Source organism: Syngnathus scovelli, chromosome 22, assembly GCF_024217435.2.
Source record: "Syngnathus scovelli strain Florida chromosome 22, RoL_Ssco_1.2, whole genome shotgun sequence".
Lineage (NCBI taxonomy): Eukaryota > Metazoa > Chordata > Actinopteri > Syngnathiformes > Syngnathidae > Syngnathus > Syngnathus scovelli.
This window is the reverse complement of record NC_090868.1, coordinates 6,524,075-6,544,971: the sequence shown is the minus strand read 5'-3', so window position 1 is coordinate 6,544,971 and position 20,897 is coordinate 6,524,075. Positions and strand designations below refer to the sequence as shown.

Here is a 20,897-nt window from a genome sequence, read left to right as displayed (position 1 = left end):
TGTTGAAGAAAGGCAGACATGGAAAAGACACGGAAAAGAAAAACAGATCAAAATAAAATCATCAAAAAATGCATTACAGGAAAATGTATGTATCAACATGTATGATAAAATAGATATTCTTGGCACCAAAGCAAGACAAGATTATTCTCTTTTTGCCATTATGAGGGTTGGTGCAACTTATTCATTTAAGCGAGACTAACCTTTCATAAACAGGAATGACTTAAATAAGATAGATATACGCTACATACTACGCATATTTGATGACCGTAATCATGGGCTTTGTAATGAACTGCATGTGTATCAACTATGTTTCTCCAGTTCAGATATATTTGGTCACTAGAAAGAAATCTGTAAACTTAAACAACAGTAGCAGCGTGTCCATGAAGAGTACTCCGATTAGAATGAAACTGAATACTCAAACCCAGTAAAAATCTTAACATCGATCAAACTAAATTTCCATTACTGTGCTGAATAGATAACTCACATCCATCTTGATAAATCACACGACATCTGGAAAACGCAGACGTTACCAGAGATCGTCAATCTGCATTATTCCATTCGGAATAAGGGACTTTACTAACCCAAGACAATATTTATGAAAAAGCTTGAGTGAACAAGACAAGTCATGAGCACAGCATGTGCTTCAGAGAAAGAACAAGCCAAGGTTTGTCCATGAGTTCATATTTGAGAGGATCTTAAAATGAATCTCTAAGTTCATTTGATCTTGACCTCTGTTCTAAATAGTTATTCCGTTTCCAAATCGATTGGAAATCAAGCCAGATCACACAATTTTTAGCTCATCTACATTGTTTTAAAAAGATTGGCCTAACTAGCAGAGCCAGCTACTTGGAGTAAAATGTGTATTTGTTGATGAAAACCGTGAAAGAGACCACGGATGGGAACGGGAAGCAAAACAGCTTTCTGGCAAAGGAACTTCACGGCAGAGTTGAAAGATAGACAGGTAAGAAAATGTATATTCAAGTTAATGCACAAAGCACAATGTCTTGAATTTTCCATAGACCTTCAAGACAGGATATAGATTTGATTTCGGGGTCCCAATGAGCACAGTGGCGGTCAATTAAGCAGGGGACCGAGGTTCTTCCTAGAACTGAAGAACCAAAGAAGGGAGGTGGCAAAGAACCTATTGGTTCCTCTGCTAGAGATTCAGCATTCCTCTGGGGGAGGAGGAAAAAGAAGGACCACCAGAAATTCACCAATCAAGAAGTCCAACTGGAGTTTGTTTGTCCAGAATTACCATAAGGATGAGAGAGAAAATTCTCTTACCAGATGAAGAGTGACAGGAAAAAATATTCAAAATTGTACAGCAACCTGCCAAAGAGCAGATATATTTTTCAATAGGACAACAAACCCTTCACACAACCAAGATATCAAAAGAGTGGCTTCAGCACAACTCTTTCAATGTGCTGCAGGGGCCCAGCCAGAACTCAAGCTTGAATCCGATTGATCTTTGGAGGGATCTGAAAATGTGTGCACCTCAGTGCTGTGAGGAAGAATGCAGCAGAACTACCCAAATCTTGGTTTGCCAAACTTCAGGTCTCATATTCAAAAATATTTCAGATTGTATTGCTGCCAAAGGTGCATCAACAAAGCAATAGGCAAAGGTTTTGAATATTTATGTACATGTCATTCGTTTTTGTTTTCATCATATTCATTGTCAGCTTTGCTTAAACGAATCTTTGACGTCTAAAGCTGGCAATGGCAGTGAATAAGTTAATACATTTTCTTCTAAAAAAAAATGTACACAAAAGCAGGAAAAAGAATATACATAATATGGAAGCCTTGTAAAATCTAGATCCAACAATTAAAGCAGATTCAATCAAAATTTCATTCAATAATAGAAGTTTTGTGTTTTGTGAAGTATAAAATGAAAATCTGGGCAAAGCAAATGAATAATTCACAAATATGAATTACGAGTATCACACTTACTGGGTGCCAAAGAATGGTAATGCCCTTGTTAAATGCCTATGCCAGGCATGTCAAATTCAGTTTGGCTCTCGGGCCGGATCCAGACTTTCTGTTCTCAGGTGGGCCGGATCAGTAAAAGAATGTCAACTCCAAATATTTTGCTTTGTTTTTCAGTACTATGCTTTATCATTCAGCCTACATTTGTAGCCTACCCTACATATTATAATCACGGATGACAAGGAATCTTTTCTAAGCACAACACATTTTTTTCACAAACAATGAAAAAAAATGATTTCATGGTTCACTGGTTTATTTTAACAATGAAGTGAATGCAGTTTTACACCTGAACCAACTCACCACACTTAAACTCAAGTGGGAGCTATGAAAAAAATATTCTCGCCTTAATTGTCGTACTGCTTTGAAATAAATTAAAAAAGACATACAAAATAAAAGTTATAGCAGTGCATGCTTATACTACATCCGATCAAACTACTAGGCTGGGCCTACTGAAGCTGAGAATATACTGCACAATATTAACTGTCTTTAATATGAAACCAGATTAATCTTATTTTTAATGATCTGTATTAATGAGTGCAAACAAATTTCGTGTCATCACACTTTTTTTCTCTTTCACTGCACTCCTGCAGTCTACTTGCTGCTGCTGGCTCCTGAAACTTGGGATCTTTTTGCCTTCACAAGTGTATCAATATTTGGTGTCAAATCCTGAGTAGCAGCACATTTAACAATATCCTTCAAGTGTTTATTTGTTAACCTTGAGCGCTGCTTTGTTTTATTATTGTTCATTACGGAGAAAACCTGTTCACAAAAATTCGGGGTAACCTGGCACGAGATATTGATAAAACGTATCCAATCCCACGGACCAAATTTATCCTTCATAGCGGAATCGCACTGCAAGTCAATAAGCTCGAGTTGAATGTCAGCTGGCATATCAGAAGGCTTCACTGTAAATGGCAAGTGAAAAAAGCCAAATTTGTTCTCAAGTTCACTGAATACCTGAAACCTCTGCTCAAACTCTCGCAGAAAATCTGTTATGTTGTCTTTATATTTTTTCAAATCATTATCGGGGCGGTCCTGTGCCTCCGGACGAACAGCTGTGAGACAAGAGAAATGCGCAGAGTAACTTCTGTGAATAAATAATGCTCAGTCCATTTTTCCTTGAAAACTCTGCACTCCGTGTCCACTTTACTTTTTTTTTGACAGTGCCATTTTGGGAAGGGTGTGTTGACCGATAACTTGTGGTGAATTGTTAAGCAAGATTGACGGTTTGGTTTTAGTACTAACTCATGTCAATGCCGCTGGACGTGAGCTCTTTTACACATTTACTGCCCTCCCGTGGCCGGAGGGAGCACTTGGTTTGTATTTATTTTTAAAAAATCATAACTTTTGATAGAAATGAGCTAGAGACTCGCTTCTTTTTTTGACATACTCAGAAATTTATGCCGGGCCGGATTAAATGATCAATGGGCCGGATCCGGCCCGCGGGCCGTATGTTTGACATGCCTGGCCTACGCCTCCACCAACTACTTTGCATACATATGAGACGATTCTGCCTTCTCCTATCCTCTGTCTTCTCTTGAATTGCTGATCTGAAACACATCCACACTTCACCTTTGAGCCCATGTTCTCTTGTTCCTCTGAGTATTTTTTTTCCAGCCTGTGTCCCACAATGTCACCTCTTGCTGCTGAATTGTCTTTCCTACTCGATAGTTAAATAAGTCTAGTATTAAACAGTTTCCAGTTATAATGAATGGTAAAAAATATTTGATTTTATCATTACAAATCCATTGTAACTTTAACTCTTGATAGCCCTAAAGATTGAGAAATTTCTAGATTACCAGGAAAAATGTGCCAAGAGAGATTTGTAGGCTTTTCAATTAGCCGATTGAGTTGCTCGCTAGCGAGACGCTTCCATAGTTACTTGCTTTCAGTTTAATTTTATAAGTGTGTGATAGTTAATAAAAAACTTTTTGTCATACATGCTAATGCTGTCTTTTTGACCTGACAGTCGAATATTGTATTATACTAATTTAATTTGTAATTATTATTTCTTGACGTATTGTGGCGTGAATAAAACTTAACAATTAGTGACTGAAGAGACAGACATCCTGAGTGAGGGAAGCGTCAATAATTTGGTCACGCACGTCGCAGCTGACACTCATGGGGACATACTAGCTCTAGCAAAGAAGATACCTCTAGCGATTACAGTTTTCTAGATGTTTTTTCAGACTTTTTTTTAACCACGGTTAATACATAAATAAGTGATACACTACAATATTCCAGCATTAATGAAGAAATTGTGGAATTGACTTAATCTTAATTGGATAATTCGTGCTATTAATCGTGAAAATAAGGGCTTTAAGACTAATTGTATTACTTCATAGGCCAATATTGAACTGTAAAAAAACTGTTGTTCAAATCATGAAGTTTCACTTGAAGCACATTCTCCACCGTCAGTTGTAATTAGAGCTGACTATCAAATATTTTTAGAATCAATATTCTATCGATTATTCCATCGATTAATTGAATAATCCCATAAAGGTTTATTGCAATTACTCTTAACTAATTATATCTTTTATTTAATAATATTTAGCAATTAAAAAGCAACTAAACAACAATCAAACAATATTACACAAGATGAATTGATGGTCTTTTTTTGTAAAATAAAAACTGATGTTTGCAAAAGTCTTATTTTGAGGAAATAAAGATAAATTAGCCTGCTTTTAATGAAGGACTCGAGAAATCAGAGGATTCGTACTTTTGAGTGCCTAAAATCTGAAGATTTGGGACATCTGCAGTTAAAAAATGGCTTTCAACGACTACTTATTCAAATATGAGGCATTAAATTTCATAATTGATTTCTTGTTGATAAATCAATTCATTTTGACACCTCCAGTTATGAAACTTATGGTGAGTTCCAAGACCCTGAATGAGGTCACTTCTACCTTATATAAATTTGCCCAAAGGCCGCATTTATCATGTCTCCTTGTAACTCGCAAGAAGTCATTCTCAGTTGTGGTGAGCCTTGAAAACATTTTTGTCATTTCTCTCCATTGGCATGTCTCTGGACCAACGTTAAAGCGTGAAAATAATGCATTGAAATCAAGCATGGCAAGAGTGAGAACAAAAACAGCATGGAGTGAACCCACTTGTTCACAGAGGATAGATGAAAATGGTAGCAAATGTGTTTCTGAAGGGATGTTATGTAAAACTGGACAGAATTGCATTCAGTAAGTAAAATAACTCCTCTTTGAGCCTTCACCTTACAATGGTAGAAGGGTTTGTGAATCCCACTGTATTTCATGCCCCAAGCGGGGTCACCTACTCTTTTTCCCTTACCCAACACAGCTTGGGCTCCAGAACCAATCTTGTGAGAGGGGTAGGAGTGCAAGTATCTTTGGCTCTTGTTCATGAGTAAGGGAAGAATGGAGTGGGAGAACAAAAAGTAAGATTGTGCTATTGTTTGCAGTAATGCAGACTCACCATTTCTGAACAGCAGCCAAGTGAGGTGTTCAAAGCGTGTCCCACTGGGAAGAGGACCCAAGTGTTCCAGCCACCTATTTTTAATTCTAATTTTGTAGAATTCCAAATAATAAATGAAAACTCTAAAAAGTTTTTAAAAAAAACGTGGGGCCTAAAATTCAGGTGTGGATTTTTACGCGTGTCAAAAAATTTTAAAAAAAAATTAAAAAAAAGGAAAATGTGCATTTTGGCTATTGAAACAGGTTTTGCGCATCAACGATGAGAGGACCCCGGATGCCACGTTGCATGTTTTAACCAGACGTACATACTGCAGTCACAAAAATGGCAGCAGACGATATAGTAAGGTCTGTTTCAGGGGCCAGATTAATTTAATTAATAAATATTAATAAAAGAAGTGAAATATAATGCCATTCTTGGTGGAAAACAGCAAAAACATCTGCACAGTCAGGAGGACTATTCATGATGGTAACGCCAGAGGTGGCAAACTTCAAAATAAACCTTAACCAAACCAAAGAATACATGAACATCAAACCCTTGGTTTGCTTTTACTTAGAAGTTTTTTTCAAGTGTGGCGGCTGTCTTGTCCAGTGTATATCAACATCACAAAATGTTTGCCATCAATATCAATGCCAACGTGTCAAATCCATATCGAGAAAGTAGAAACCCTAACACAGTTTGACTTGAACCACAGGTGCTTCAACTGTGGCTAAAGCCAAACTGCGGCAGGGTTTTTACTTTCTCGAGCTGGATTTAACACCTCTAGTTGAAATAGATTTATATGCTGAACTATCTTGAGATACATAGTTGTCTATGTTGAGAGTAGGGGTGTTATATTCAGGTCCACAAACTAAAACTGCTGCCACAGTTTGGATTTAGCCAAACGGTTTATTAGAAATACTTGTGGCTAAGGCTTTCTGGACCTGGATATGACATCTTTAGTTGAGATTAATTTCTATGATGAGCTATGTTGAATTAGATTTCTATCTGTCTGTGGCAAACTGGCACAAAAGGTATGTCATGATTACAACCAGTGAGAGCTTATGGCAAAAATCTCAACGTAGAGAACAATTTATTTAACAAGAGTGAGCGCACAAGTCTCTGGCCCGGCTGCTCAATATTGCCTTGCTATTTGTTAAGGTGACAACATGTCAACATCAATAATAGTAATTTAACGTGTTCCCACAAAGCCTAGGAAAAAAACTAAAGCAAGGAAGCAGCTCGATCACATTCATTTACAAGACACTACCGTATTTTCAGACTATAAGTCGCGTTTTTTTTTTTTTTTTCCATAGTTTTGGTAGGGGGGCGACTTATACTGAGGAGCGACTCATGTGATTTTTTTCACAATTTTTCAAAATTAAAACAAAAAAAGTGAAAACGTGATAAACGAACCGCGATGTAGCAAGGGAGTACTGTAATTTGAATTTCAAGTGACGTCAGCAGCGCGGTGTGGCGGTTGTTTACAAAAAGGACAAAGATTGATCACGGGATGACGAAGATGACGAAGGGCCCCACGTACTACCGGCATCATTACCGCCTTTGTTTCTAAGTGATACGGAGGACGAAGAGTTTGAAGGATTTAAGGATTTGGAGTGACACAGAAGGTTTGAAAAACTATTATGGCTTTTACGCACGCCCGGTCCTACTCTACGGAGCTCTCTTTCACCTCCGTGGATAGAAGTCGGGGGCCGGCGCTCGGCCGGGTGGCTTTCCGAGGACGGTGGATGGGGCTCGGATATGGCTTTTACGCATGCCCGGTCCTATTCTATGGAGCTCTCTTCCACCTCCGTGGCTGGAATTGCCACCTCCAGGGATGGAAGTTGACGCCGGGGCTTGGGGCCGTGTGGCGGTGAACTATTCATGTTATAGTTATTTGATATATTTTATTTCGTGTAGCAACGTGTATATGTTTTTATCGTTACAGTTCAGTAGCTGTTGGCTCGTTGAACTCTTGTTTTGTTAAATAAAGAGCCGTTTACCAAACCCACGTCTTTCCTGGTACTTTGTTAACGCTACAATATTGTTATATACTAGAGCTGTGTTTTTTTTTTTTCTGCTCCTCCTATTTATTTATTGTTGTTTATTATTGTTGTTGTTGTGTTATTTATTCATTATTTATTCAGCACGCTTTTGTTATACTTGTTTACTTGTTGTCTGTTGTGAGCCATGTCTTGTCACCGTGGGATAGGGGGGAACGAAATTTCGGTTTCTTTGTGTGTCTTTGGCATGTGGAGAAATTGACAATAAAGCTGACTTTGACTTTGATAACGACGAGGCTGACGTTAGCAGGGCACGCGCGGCATTGTTGACAAAGGATGAGGAATTTGATCGATGGATTTAATGACTTGGAGTGACACAGATGGTTTGATTATATTGTTGTTTATATGGTAGTTATTTGATATAAACTTTATATATTGTTATATGGGTCTGTGGAATATTTAGAATATTTAGACGTCAGCGGCGCGGCGCATACGCGGCATCGTTTCCATAAAGGACGATCGATGGATTTAATGAATTGGATTGACCCAGAGGCGGCTCGGTGACGCACTGGGTAGCACGTCCGCCTCACAGTTAGGAGGGTGCGGGTTCGATTCCACCTCCAGCCCTCCCTGTGTGGAGTTTGCATGTTCTCCCCGGGCCCGCGTGGGTTTTCTCCGGGCACTCCGGTTTCCTCCCACATTCCAAAAACATGCTTGGTAGGCCGATTGAAGACTCCAAATTGTCCCTAGGTGTGAGTGTGAGTGAGATCGGTTGTCTGTCTCTGTGTGCCCTGCGATTGGCTGGCAACCAGTTCAGGGTGTCCCCCACCTACTGCCTGATGACGGCTGGGATAGGCTCCAGCACGCCCGCGACCCCCGTGGGGACTAAGCGGTTCAGAAAATGGATGGATGGATGGATGGATTGACACAGATAGTTTGATAAACGTGTTATGTGATAGTTATTTGAATAACTCTGAATGTTACGTCAGGGCCGTTCTCAGCTCTTTGTTTGTGTTTATGTCACGTTAGCATACCTATTGTTTAGCCTGTTGTTGCTCGTTTATGTCTGTTCTTGGTGTTTTGTCGAATAAATTTCACCCAAAATGCGACTTATATATGTTTTTTTTCACTTTATTGTGCATATTATGGCTAATGCGACGTATATTCCAGAGCGACTTTAAGTCCGAAAAATACGGTAGACATAGCTAAAGACTTCAGCTACTAGAGACGGCAATTGCTCAGGAGGCTTGACAAAATGAGACTGCAGTGTATCACTACATGCAAGAGGTGCACAATACAGTTTCGTCAAAAGGAACAAGTGCAGTAGCTACTGGACAAGCTTGCAATAAAGCATTAAAGGTATAAATAAGATGGAAGGAGGATAAATGATGGCTAATTACCAACGGATGTTTTTATACTGGCATGGGTTTTTGGTGTTTCTGATGCAGACTCAAGATTAGCAAAGGAGCACGTAACAGGAGAGATAATCCTTATGAGTATCATCACTGTGCATTTCTTTGAGTAAGTCAGCTCCATTTCCTTTTACTAAATCTATGTACATAACTTAATGGAATGGCAATGGAGCAAAATATGCAGAGCCAAATACAGCGAGTGGCCCGCCTCCTGTCTGCTATTGCCTTCCCCTGTGGGATTTCAGAAGCTCTTTGTATCATTATTACACTGCAAGAAGGGCCTGGCAGTACTGTGGGTAGAACAGCATTCTGTTGCTAAATGAGATGGCAGTGATATTATTTTAGGACTACATAGACATAATTTTACGAGAATATGAGACGTGAAAAAGAATAAATATGTTAATGTGACACTATTTGTGCAGGATATTCAGATTTTAATGTCAAACAATTTCAGAAGTCACCATCCATCCATTTTCTATACCGCTTGTCCCCATATATATATATATTTATATATATATGTGTGTGTATGTGATATATATATACGTATATATATCGACCACAATCCGTTCCAGAAGGCGGTTTGAGAAGTGAATCGGTCGAATTCCGAATCCATTTTTCCCATTTCTAATAATGGAAAAAATAAATTTAAGTATTTTTTCTTTTGCGCATTTTTGTCCCATCGCGCAACCGCAGCGCACCGCCGAACGCGCAACCGTAGTGTGCCGCCGACCGCGCAACTGCACCGCGCTGGTCGCATTATTGTGACAGAGCCGTCGCTGAAATTTTGAAAATATTTCTAAAGTCCTTATGTACTTTCCAAAATTTAAGTGTACCTCAGTGCACAGGGAGCTTAATTTGGTCCGATCGCGCAACCGCAGCGCGGCGGGCGCTCACTGTCGCATTGCTTTGAGAGCGTCTTTGTGTTTTAGGATAGCTTTACTGCTCCCACTTGCTTTCTTTGGAGGCATGATTAGGGGTTAATCCAATCCTCAAAGTAACGAAAATACAGTAACTAACGGTGTCAGTCGGCATCCGGGCCACGCGGTCGGGTTTTCTCGGGTCCTGCCGGCTCATCCTGCGAGGTTCGACCTCCGAATTTTGTTCGACAACCGAAGCAAAAAAAAATCTCGATTTTTTTGTTCAAATTCCGATTTGTTCGAGAACCGGGACGTTCGAAAACCGAGGTTTCTCACCCTCTCCCTCCCTCCCTCCCTGAAAAACACTCAGCTTGGTTTGGTAAACTTAATCACAAGTATGGGGAAGACTGCTGATTTGACTGCTGTCCAGAGGACCATCATTGATATCCTCCATCAGGAGGGTAAGACACAAAAAGAAATTTCTCAAAGAGCAAGCTGTTCACTAGTGCAGTTTCAAAGCACATCCACAAAAAGTATGTTGGAAGGGGGAAATGTGGCAGGAAACGCTGCACAACCAAGAGAGATGACCGCACCCTTAACAGCATTGTGAAGAAGAGTCGCTTCCAGAATTTGGGGGAGCTTCAAAGACAGTGGACTGAAGCTGGAGCCAGGTATCAAAAGTCACTGTTCACAGACGTGTCCGGGAAATGGGCTACAATAGCCGTATTCCCATGATCAAGCCACTTCTGAACTCAAGACAACGGAAGAAGCGTCTGACTTGGGCTATGGAAAAGAAGCACTGGACAGTTGCAGAGTGGTCCAAAGTCCTCTTTTCAGACGAAAGCAAGTTTAGTATATCATTGGAAGTCAAGGCGCCAGAGTCTGGAGAAAGGCTGGAGAGGAGCAAAGTCCAAGTTGCTTGAAATCCAGTGTGAAGTTCCCACAGTCAGCGATGGTTTGGGGAGCCATGTCATCTGCTGATGTTGGTCCACTGTGTTTCATCAAGTCCAGAGTAAATGCAAATTTTAGAGCACTACATGCTTCCGTCTGCTGAAAAGCTCTATGGAGATGATAATTTAATTTTCCAGCATGATCTGGCACCTGCCCACAGTGCCAAAACCACCAGTAAATGGTGTACTGACCATGGCATTAATGTCCTTGATTGGCCTGCCAATTGCCCTGCCCTGAACCCCATAGAGCAGGGGTGGGCAATTAATTTTTACAAGTGGCCACATGAAAAACCTGAGTTGTGTCATAGGGCCACACCTACAATAACTTAAACCTGCTCAATTTTCTTCCATTGTAAAATGCACTAAATTATTTATTTTAAATAGCTGGTACTGGTAATTAGAAGAATACAATTATTCTGTTTATATTCACATTAAGCTATGTGAAATTGTGGTGTATAGGTCAAATAAAAAACAATCATTAATCAGTACAATTTATTCTTAACTTATTTAACTTTTCCTCAAATGACAAAGCCGCTGCATCTCTGGGTGAGAAGTTTGATAAAAAGTCCTTGTTGGGCTTGCAGTTTGGCTAGCAATGCATCAGCCTCTGTTGCGCGCTTTTTCTTATGCTTGGTCATGTAGTGGCGACTCAAATTATATTCTTTAACCAGAGCGACTTGTGTGCCACAAACCTGGCACACGGCTTTACCTTTCAGTTCTGTAAAGAAATACTTGGCAGTCCATGTCTTGTTGAAAACACGGCACTCCTTGTCAACTTTTCTTTTCTTCGCGTCAGCACACATTTTGAGGGCAGCATTACTTCGTGCTGTTCACCTACACGCACAGCTCACATGCACGCACGCTACACGGAAGTGCGACGCCTTTCAAAATAAAAGCAGCGTAGGTGTATTGCATGTACGACACAGATTTATTTGTATTTATTAAGTTGTAATCAAATGTAATTTATGATTGCGGGCCGGACAGAGACGCACAAAGGGCCGGATAAGGCCCGCGGGCCGTATTTTGCCCGGGTCTGCCATAGAGAATTTGTGGGGTATTGTGAAGATGAAGCTGAAAGACACCAGACCCAACAATGCAAATGAGCTAAAGGCCGCTATTGAAGCATCCTGGACATCCATAACACCTCAGCAATGCCACAGGCTGATTGCCTCCATGCCACGCCGCATTGGTTGCAGTAATCCGTGCAAAAGGATTCCCAACCAAGTACTGAGTGCTTTAATGGACATTTTCATCCATCCATCCATCCATCTTCTTCCGCTTATCCAGGGTCGGGTCGCGGGGGCAGCAGCTTTAGGAGGGACTCCCAGACTTCCCTCTCCCCAGCCACTTCATCCAGCTCATCCCGGGGGGTCCCAAGGCGTTCCCAGGCCAGCTGAGAGACATAGTCCCTCCAGCGCGTCCTGGGTCGTCCCCGGGGTCTCCTACCGGTGGGACATGCCCGGAACACCTCCCCAGAGAGGCGTTCAGGAGGCATCCTGATAAGATGCCCGAGTCACCTTATCTGGCTCCTCTCAACGTGGAGGAGTAGCGACTCTACTCCGAGTCTCTCCCGGATGACCGAGCTTCTCACCCTTTCTCTAAGGGAGAGCCCGGACATCCTGCAGAGAAAAATTATTTCGGCCGCTTGTATCCGGGATCTCGTTCTTTCGGTCACGACCCATAGCTCGTGACCATAGGTGATGGTAGGAGCGTAAATCGACCGGTAAATTGAGAGCTTTGCCTTTAGGGTCAGCTCTCTCTTCACCACAACGGACCGGTACAGGGTCCGCATTACTGCCGACGCTGCACCGATCCGCCTGTCGATCTCGCGCTCCATCCTCCCCTCACTCGTGAAGAAGACTCCAAGATACATGAACTCCTCTACTTGGGGCAGGATCTCATCCCCAATCCGGAGAGGGCATTCCACCCTTTTCCGATCGAGGACCATGGACTCGGATTTGGAGGTGCTGACCCTCATCCCGACCGCTTTACACTCGGCTGCAAACCGTTCCAGCGAGAGCTGGAGATCACGGCCTGAAGAAGCCAACAGCACCACGTCATCTGCAAAAGCAGAGACGCGATGCTGAGGTCCCCAAACCGGACCCCCTCAACGCCTCGGCTGCGCCTAGAAATTCTGTCCATAAAAATTATGAACAGAATCGGTGACAAAGGGCAGCCTTGGTGGAGTCCAACCCTCACTGGGAACGAATCCGACTTACTGCCGGAAATGCGAACCAGACTCTGGCATCGGTGATACAGGGACCGAACCGCCCTTATCAGTTGGCTCGGCACTCCGTACTCCCGAAGCACCCTCCACAGAACCTCCCGAGGGACACGGTCGAACGCCTTCTCCAAGTCCACAAAACACATGTGGACTGGTTGAGCGAACTCCCATGCACCCTCGAGGATCCTGCCCAGGGTGTAGAGCTGGTCCACTGTTCCATGGCCAGGACGAAAGCCACACTGCTCCTCCTGAATCCGAGGTTCAACCTCCCGACGGACCCTCCTCTCCAGCACCCCTGAATAGACCTTACCAGGGAGGCTGAGGAGTGTGATTGCCCTGTAATTGGAACACACCCTCCGGTCCCCCTTTTTAAAGAGGGGAACCACCACCCCAGTCTGCCAATCTAGAGGCACTGTCCCCGATGTCCACGCAACGTTGTAGAGGCGTGTCAGCCATGACAGTCCCACAACATCCAGAGCCTTTAAGAACTCCGGGCGGATCTCATCCACCCCCGGGGCCTTGCCACCGAGGAGTTTTTTAACTACCTCAGTGACTTCGACCCCAGAGATTGGAGAGTCCGCCTCGGAGTCCCCAGGCCCTGCTTCTACAATGGAAGGCGTGTAGGTGGAATTGAGGAGGTCTTCAAAGTATTCTCCCCACCGACTCACGACGTCCCGAGTCGAGGTTAGCAGTACGCCATCCTCCCACGCCCGGGTTTTTGCCTCAGCAACCGCCGAAGCCGCGTTCCGCTTGGCCATCCGGTACCTGTCAGCTGCCTCCGGAGTCCCGCAGGCCAAAACGGCCCGATAGGACTCCTTCTTCAGCTTGACGGCATCCCTTACCGCCGGTGTCCACCAGCGGGTTCGGGGATTGCCGCCACGACAGGCACCAACGACCTTACGGCCACAGCTCTGGTTGGCCGCCTCAACAATGGAGGCCCGGAACATGGTCCACTCGGACTCAATGTCCCCTGCCTCCCCCGGGACGTGGGAAAAGCTCTGCCGGAGGTGGGAGTTGAAGCTCTTCCTGACAGGGGATTCTGCCAGACGTTCCCAGCAGACCCTCACAGAGCGTTTGGGTCTGCCAGGTCGGACCGGCATCTTCCCCCACCATCGGACAAGTCAAGTCAAGTCAAGTTTATTTGTATAGCCCTAAATCACAGACAGTCTCAAAGGGCTTCACATAGCCAAAATTGACAATTATTCTCAAAGCATCCCCTGATCATAAGCTCCCAAAAGGGCAAGGAAAAACTCAAAAAACCCCTGCCAGGGGAAAATGAGAAACCTTGAGAAGGGACCACAGATGGAAGGATCCCCCTTTCAGGATCACCAGGTTGTAATGGATGCATTAAAAATTCCGACTAGATATAGTCGGACCCTACCCACCACCAGGTGGTGATCAGTTGACAGCTCCGCCCCTCTCTTCACATGCGGCCGCAAATCCGATGACACGACTACAAAGTCGATCATCGAACTGCGGCCTAGGGTGTCCTGGTGCCAAGTGCACACATGGACACCCTTATGTTTGAACATGGTGATCATTATAGAAAATCCGTGTCGAGCACAGAAGTCCAATAATAGAACACGGATCAGATCAGGGGGTCCGTTCTTCCCAATCACGCCCTTCCAGGTCTCACTGTCATTGCCCACGTGAGCATTGAAGTCACCCAGTAGAACGATGGAGTCCCCAGAAGGAGCGCTCTCCAGCACTTCCTCCAGGGACCCCAAGAAGGGTGGGTACTCTGAGCTGCCGTTTGATGCATAGACAAAAACAACAGTCAGGACCCGTCCCCTCACCCGAAGGCGGAGGGAGGCTACCCTCTCGTTCACCGGGGTGAACCCCAATGTGCAGGCGCCCAGCTGGGCGGGCAATAAGTATACCCACACCTGCTCGACGCCTCTCACCATGGGCAACTTCAGAGTGGAAGAGAGTCCAGCCCCTCTCGAGAGCGCTTGTACCGGAACCCAAACTGTGCGTGGAGGCTAGTCCGACTATATCTAGTCGGAATTTTTCTGCCTCGCACACCAGCTCGGGCTCCTTTCCAGCCAGAGAGGTGACATTCCATGTCCCAAGAGCAAGCTTCTGCAGCCGGGGATCAGCCCGCCAAGGTCCCTGCCTTTGGCTGCCGCCCAGCTCACATTGCACCCCTTCGGCCCCTCCCACAGGTGGTGAGCCCATGGGAAGGGGGACCCACGTTTCCTTTTCGGGCTATGCCCAGCCGGGCCCCATGGGCGAAGGCCCAGCCACCAGACGCTCGCCTTCGAGCCCCGCCTCCAGGCCTGGCTCCAGAGGGAGGCCCCGGTGACCCGCGTCCGGGCGAGGGAAAACGAAGTCCATTTATTTCAATCATCATAAGGGGCTTCTGTGAGCCGTGCTTTGTCTGGCCCCTCACCTAGGACCCGTTTGCCATGGGTGACCCTACCAGGGGCATGAAGCCCCCGACAACATGGCTCCTAGGATCATTAGGGGCACGCAAACCCCCCCCACCACAATAAGGTGACGACTCAACATTTTCAAATCTTTGATTTAGTTTTGCTGTTATAAATCTTTTTTTTACTTGGTCTGAGGAAATATTATAATTTTTTGAGATAGGATATTTAAGTTTTCTTAAGCTGTATGCCATAATCAGCAATATTGAAATAATAAAAGGCTTGCAATATTTCAGTTGATTTGTAATGAATCCAGAATGTATGACATTTTTGTTTTTTTAATTACATTACAGAAAATAAAGAACTTCATCACAATATTCTAATTTTCTTTCTGAGACAATCCTGTGTAGATATATATATAATACATCTTTCTGATATAATGCATTTGTTTTATGTATATGTCCCCCAAGGTTGAATCCTTGGGCCTCTACTATTTAATATTTACATGCTCCCGCTAGCTAAGATTATGGAGGAAAACAAAATATGTTACCATAATTATGCAGATGACACACAAATGGATATCACCAAATCACCAGGAGATTATAATCCCATACAAACACTGAGTAAATGCATTGAACAAATCAATGACTGGATGTGCCAGAACTTTCGCCAATTAAACAAAGATAAAACTGAAGTAATTGTTTTTGGAGCCAAAGAGAAACAATTAAAAGTCAGCGCTCAGCTTCAATCAGTGATGTCAAAGCCCACAAACTAAGCTAGAAATCTTGGTGTAGTTATGGACTCAGACCTGAATTTCAACAGTCACATTAAAACCATTACAAAATCTACTACCACCTGAAGAACGTATCAAGGATTAAGGGCCTTATGTCTCAGCAAGATTTGGAAAAGCTTGTCCATGCTTTTGTTTTCAGTAGACGCGGTTTTTACAAGCCTTTCTAAAAAGTCAATCAGACAGCTGCAGCTGATTCAAAATGCTGCTGCTCGAGTTCTCACTAAAACCAAAAAAATAGATCATATCACTCCAGTTCTGAGGTCCTTACACGGGTTTTCTGTCTGCCAAGGAATTAATTTTAAAATACTTTTACTGGTTTATAAAGCTCTGAATGGTCTAGGGCAGGGGTCACCAACACGGTGCCCGCGGGCACCAGGTCGCCCGTGAGGACAGCATGAGTCGCCCGCAGGATTGTTCTAAAATTAGCTCAAATCGCGGCACTTGTCAGTGAGATGCATCTATTTATTTTACAGTCAAACCTCGGTTTTCGAACGTCCTGGTTCTCGAACAAATCGGATTTCAAACAAAAAATTCAAGATTTTTTAGCTTCAGTTGTCGAACAAAATTCGGAGGTCGAACCTCGCGAGATGAGCCGGGAGGACCCGAGAAAACCCGACCTCGCGGCCCGGGTGCCGACTGACTGTTGTTATTGTATTTTCGTTACTTTGACGATTGTATTAACCCCTAATCATGCCTCCAAAGAAAGCAAGTGGGAGCAGTAAAGTCATCCTTAAACACAAAGACGCTCTTAAAGCAATGCGACAGTGAGCGCCCGGCGCACTGCGGTTGCGCGATCGAACCAAATTCATCTCCCTGCGCACTGAGGTCCACTTACATTTTGGAAAGTACATCAGGACTTTAAAAATATTTTTTAAATTTTAGCGACGGCTCTGTCGCAATAATGCGACCAGCGCGGTGCAGTTGCACGGTCAGCGACGTGCTACTGTTGCGCGTTCGGCGGTGCGCTGCAGTTGGGCGATCGGGCCTAATTAAGCTCCCTGCGCACTGAGGTCCACTTACATTTTTGAAAGTACATCAGGACTTTAAAAATATTTTCTAAATTACAGCGACGGCTCTGTCACAATAATGCGACCAGCGTGGTGCAGTTGCGCGGTGGGCGACGCGCTACGGTTGCACGTTCGGCGGTGAGCTGCAGTTGCGCGATCGGACAAATATGCGCAAATGAAAAATAATGCTTAAAAAAGGCGGGGTGTTTTGTCTTGAAACGGATAAAAAAAATTCCCATTATTTGTAATGGGAAAAATAGATTCGGAATTCGACCGATTCGCTTCTCGAACCACCTTCTGGAACGGATTGTGGTCAAAAACCAAGGTTTGACTGTATTTTTGCTATTCTTGTTAAAATCACACTTACATATGAACTGGAAATGACAATAATAACACATAGTGAAAGCCAAATTGAGCAAATTTGCTATTTCAGAAGTGCGTGTCAAACTGGTAGCCCTTTGCCTTAATCAGTACTCAGGAAGTAGCTCTCGGTTTAAGAAAGGTTGGTGACCCCTGGTCTAGGGCCTAAGTAAATTTCTGACCTGCTGATCCCCTATGAACCATCCAGACCTCTCAGATCGTCTGGCACAGGCCTGCTCTCTGTTCCCAGAGTCAGAACTAAACAGGGAGAAGCAGCGTTCAGCTTCTATGCTCCAAACATCTGGAACAAACTCCCAGAGACATGCAGGTCTGCTGCAACTCTCAATGTTTTTAAGTCAGAGCGGAAGACTTTTCTGTTTGCTGCTGCCTATTGCTGATTTTGTTTTAATTCAGTGTTTCCCAACCTTTTTTGAGCCATGGCACATATTTTATGTTACAAAAATCAGACGGCACACCACCAAACAAAAATGTCACAAAACGTATATATAATGAAATATAATGAACATTTATTGTCAATTCACTTACTCAGTGTGAAATTTGGCCCTGTTTGGTTGAACACAACGCTGATATTCTTCCAGGAATTGAAGAAAGACAAACACGAAGATCTTCCTCAACAGCTCTGAGTCATTCTCTTTTCTTAGTCTTTAAAGTAGTCATGCTTGAAAAGCCCAGCTCACATAGATAGGTTGTGGAGAAAGGGAGAAGAGCTGAAATTGCTTTGTTTCCCAGAATAGGGAACTCCTTGGCAGCAGTCAGCCAAAAACTGTCCTGGGTACAGATATGCCAGTACATCCGAAAAGCGCAGCTTAAGACCACGATCTTGTCTCAGTTCAGTTATTTCTTCCTGCTCCTGCAAAGTCATGTCCCTTCCAACTGCAGTTGAGCTATATGGGTTCCTCACCCAGTCAAGGCAATCAGTGGAAAGTGAAGGGAAATATCATGACAACTTCTGCTCCAAACTTTTTACCTATTGTCTCGCACAGTGCAGCTCTGTTGACACTCTGCCATTTCTGGGTGTTTGGGAACATTTCTAGGTTGGCACTTTCCACGTGTTGTTCCCAGAGCAGCACCTTTGAATGAAACCCCTGTATTTTATCTGTACTTGTGAGCAGGTTTTCGTTTCGACCTTGCATTCGCGTGTTCAAGTCATTCAGATGTTTAAATATATCTGCCAGATATGCCAGTCTTGCACACCACTCATCATTTGAGAGCAAGTTAGCGTCATCATGCTTCTCATTTGTCAAAAACACTTTGAGTTCCTCCCTTAGCTCATAAACACGACTTAAAACTTTGCCACGGGAAAGCCACCGGACCTCCATGTGGAGCAATAACACTTTATGCTCCTGCCCCATTTCCTCACACAATGATGTAAACATGCGGCTTTTTACTGGTCTCGTCTCCACAAAGTTTATCATGCGCACAACATCTTCCATTACAGGAGCTAGGTTTGCTGGTAATGTTTTGGCAACAAGTGCTTCCCGGTGCAGAAAACAATGCGTCGCGATGACTTTTGGATTTTGCTCTTTCACTCTGTTTCCAAATCCTTTGGTGCGCCCGAGCATGGCAGCTGCTCCATCGGTGCAAACACTTACGCAGTCTTGCCACTTTAGTCCTCCTTGTTCAATGTACTCTGATACAACTCGAAAAATTTCTTCTCCTGTTGTTCTTTCTGGCAATCCTTGCAAAACATAAAGTTTTCACTGATGGTGTCTCCGTCTACAAAGCGCACATTTGCCAGAAGCTGCGCGTGTCCACTGATATCCGTAGATTCATCAACTTGCAAAGCGAATTTTCCACTAATGTGTAACTTTTCCAAAACTGTCTTCTCAATGTCTGCAGACATGTCTTGAATACGTCTGGAAATTGTATTATTTGATAGAGGGACTTGGGCTATTTCTTTAACAGCGCCAGGGCCGAGCATCTCTTTCAAGATAATTTTGCAGGCGGGCATTATTAACGTCTCTCCTACGGTGTGTGCCTGTTTTGATTTGGCGATGAGTTCAGCAACTTGGTAACTAGCTCTAAGAGCTTTCTCACCCGTCTTGGTGGTTTTCCTCAGTAGCTCTGCCTGTTTCCCAGTTCGTTCACGCAGTTGAACAAAATAGTCCATACTCTTGTTTTGTAGTGACGGGTGTTTTGTATCTAAATGGCGTTTGAGTTTACTGGGAACCATGGCACTGTTGGACAACTTTTCCCCGCACACCAAGCATAGCGGAGTTGCCGCACTTTTTTTCTCCGGTAAAAGTAAATCCAAAGGCAAGATAGCCTTCATTATATTGTCTTAAACTCACCTTTTTTGCTTTCTTCTGACCAGTGCTCATGCTAGGGCCTTCATCTGGGTCAGAATTTTCTTCAGGACCCAGGTCAGATTGAGTACTTTTTCTTTTCAAATATTTATCCATTGCTATTACCTGCACTGTCTCACTCGAGGATAACTATGAACTTCCTACTGCTAGAGTAGACATATCGCGCTGACACACTGCCCTCTATTGGAAGAGCATTTAATTGCCCTGTCTATCACTACATGCATCTCACTTTGAACCAATTAGACGAAACTGGGCGGCACACCTGATGATTCGTCACGGTACACTTGTGTGCCGCAGCACAGCGGTTGGGAAACACTGTTTTAATTTACACTGCACTGTAACTCCGTTCCTGTTTTATTATTATTTTTATTTTAATCAATTGTTTTTAATGTTTTTTTGTTTTTTTGTTTTTTTAACTGTGCCCTGATGATTTTAATGTTTTCTTTTTCTTTGATGCATTTCATGTTTTGTGTGAAGCACTTTGGATTGCCTCGTTGCTGAAATGTACTATAGAAATAAACTTGCCTTGCCTTATTGCTATGCTATTGCTTATTGCTATTTTTTGGCTGTGGGACAAATTAAACAAATTACAGTGTATTCTTATGGGAATGTTTGTTCCAATATACAACTATTGATTAAGGAGTATTTATTAAGGAGTTATACTTGTTTTTTTGGCTGTGGAACGAATTAAACGAATTACAGTGTATTCTTATGGGAATGTTTGATCCAACATACGACTATTTCAACATACGAAGTAGGTCCCGGAACTAATTAAATTCGTATGTAGAGGTTTAACTGTATATATTTTATTTTTTATCTGAATACCCAATTATCAATAGAATAGAAATACCAAAATATTTGATAGCTCCAGCCCTGTGTCTGTGTTGCTACATTGTTTTATTGACACTAATTTTGTTAGCCCGTCAGAGGAATTTTGCATTGTGTTAGCATTAGTTTAGAAGTTTTCCTTGACTTCTTTACTTTCTTAGGACAGCAGACTGAGACTGAGCTTTAGCTTCACAGCTAGCACATTGCTTGTAATCCTGTATTACACCTCAAGGCTGTCTGTCACTCTCCTGTCAAAAAGAATTTGTGATAACTCATTTACCACTTATGCAAGTTTTGCAAGAGCAAAGTATGAATTAATATTACATAACAAGTGAAGCTTTCATCTTACAAACTTCAGAACCTT

At 43.2% G+C, this 20,897-nt stretch overlaps 1 protein-coding gene across 15 annotated transcripts in view; it reads right to left on the bottom strand.

The window, feature by feature from the left end:
- LOC125992022 (pleckstrin homology domain-containing family A member 5) overlaps nucleotides 1–20,897 on the bottom strand; it is a 139,727-nt gene that overhangs the window by 93,515 nt on the left and 25,315 nt on the right. The window contains exon 4 of one of the 15 annotated variants that reach the window (XM_049760562.2): nucleotides 7–1,329. The exons of 13 other annotated variants lie outside the window; for them this stretch is intronic. In XM_049760562.2, coding sequence (XP_049616519.1) covers nucleotides 1,281–1,329 — 49 coding nt within the window. In that variant the 3' untranslated portion in view covers nucleotides 7–1,280. Of the gene's footprint in view, nucleotides 1–6; nucleotides 1,330–13,970 lie in introns of those variants that run through there. One more of the 15 variants, XM_049760561.2, reaches the window with a different exon arrangement.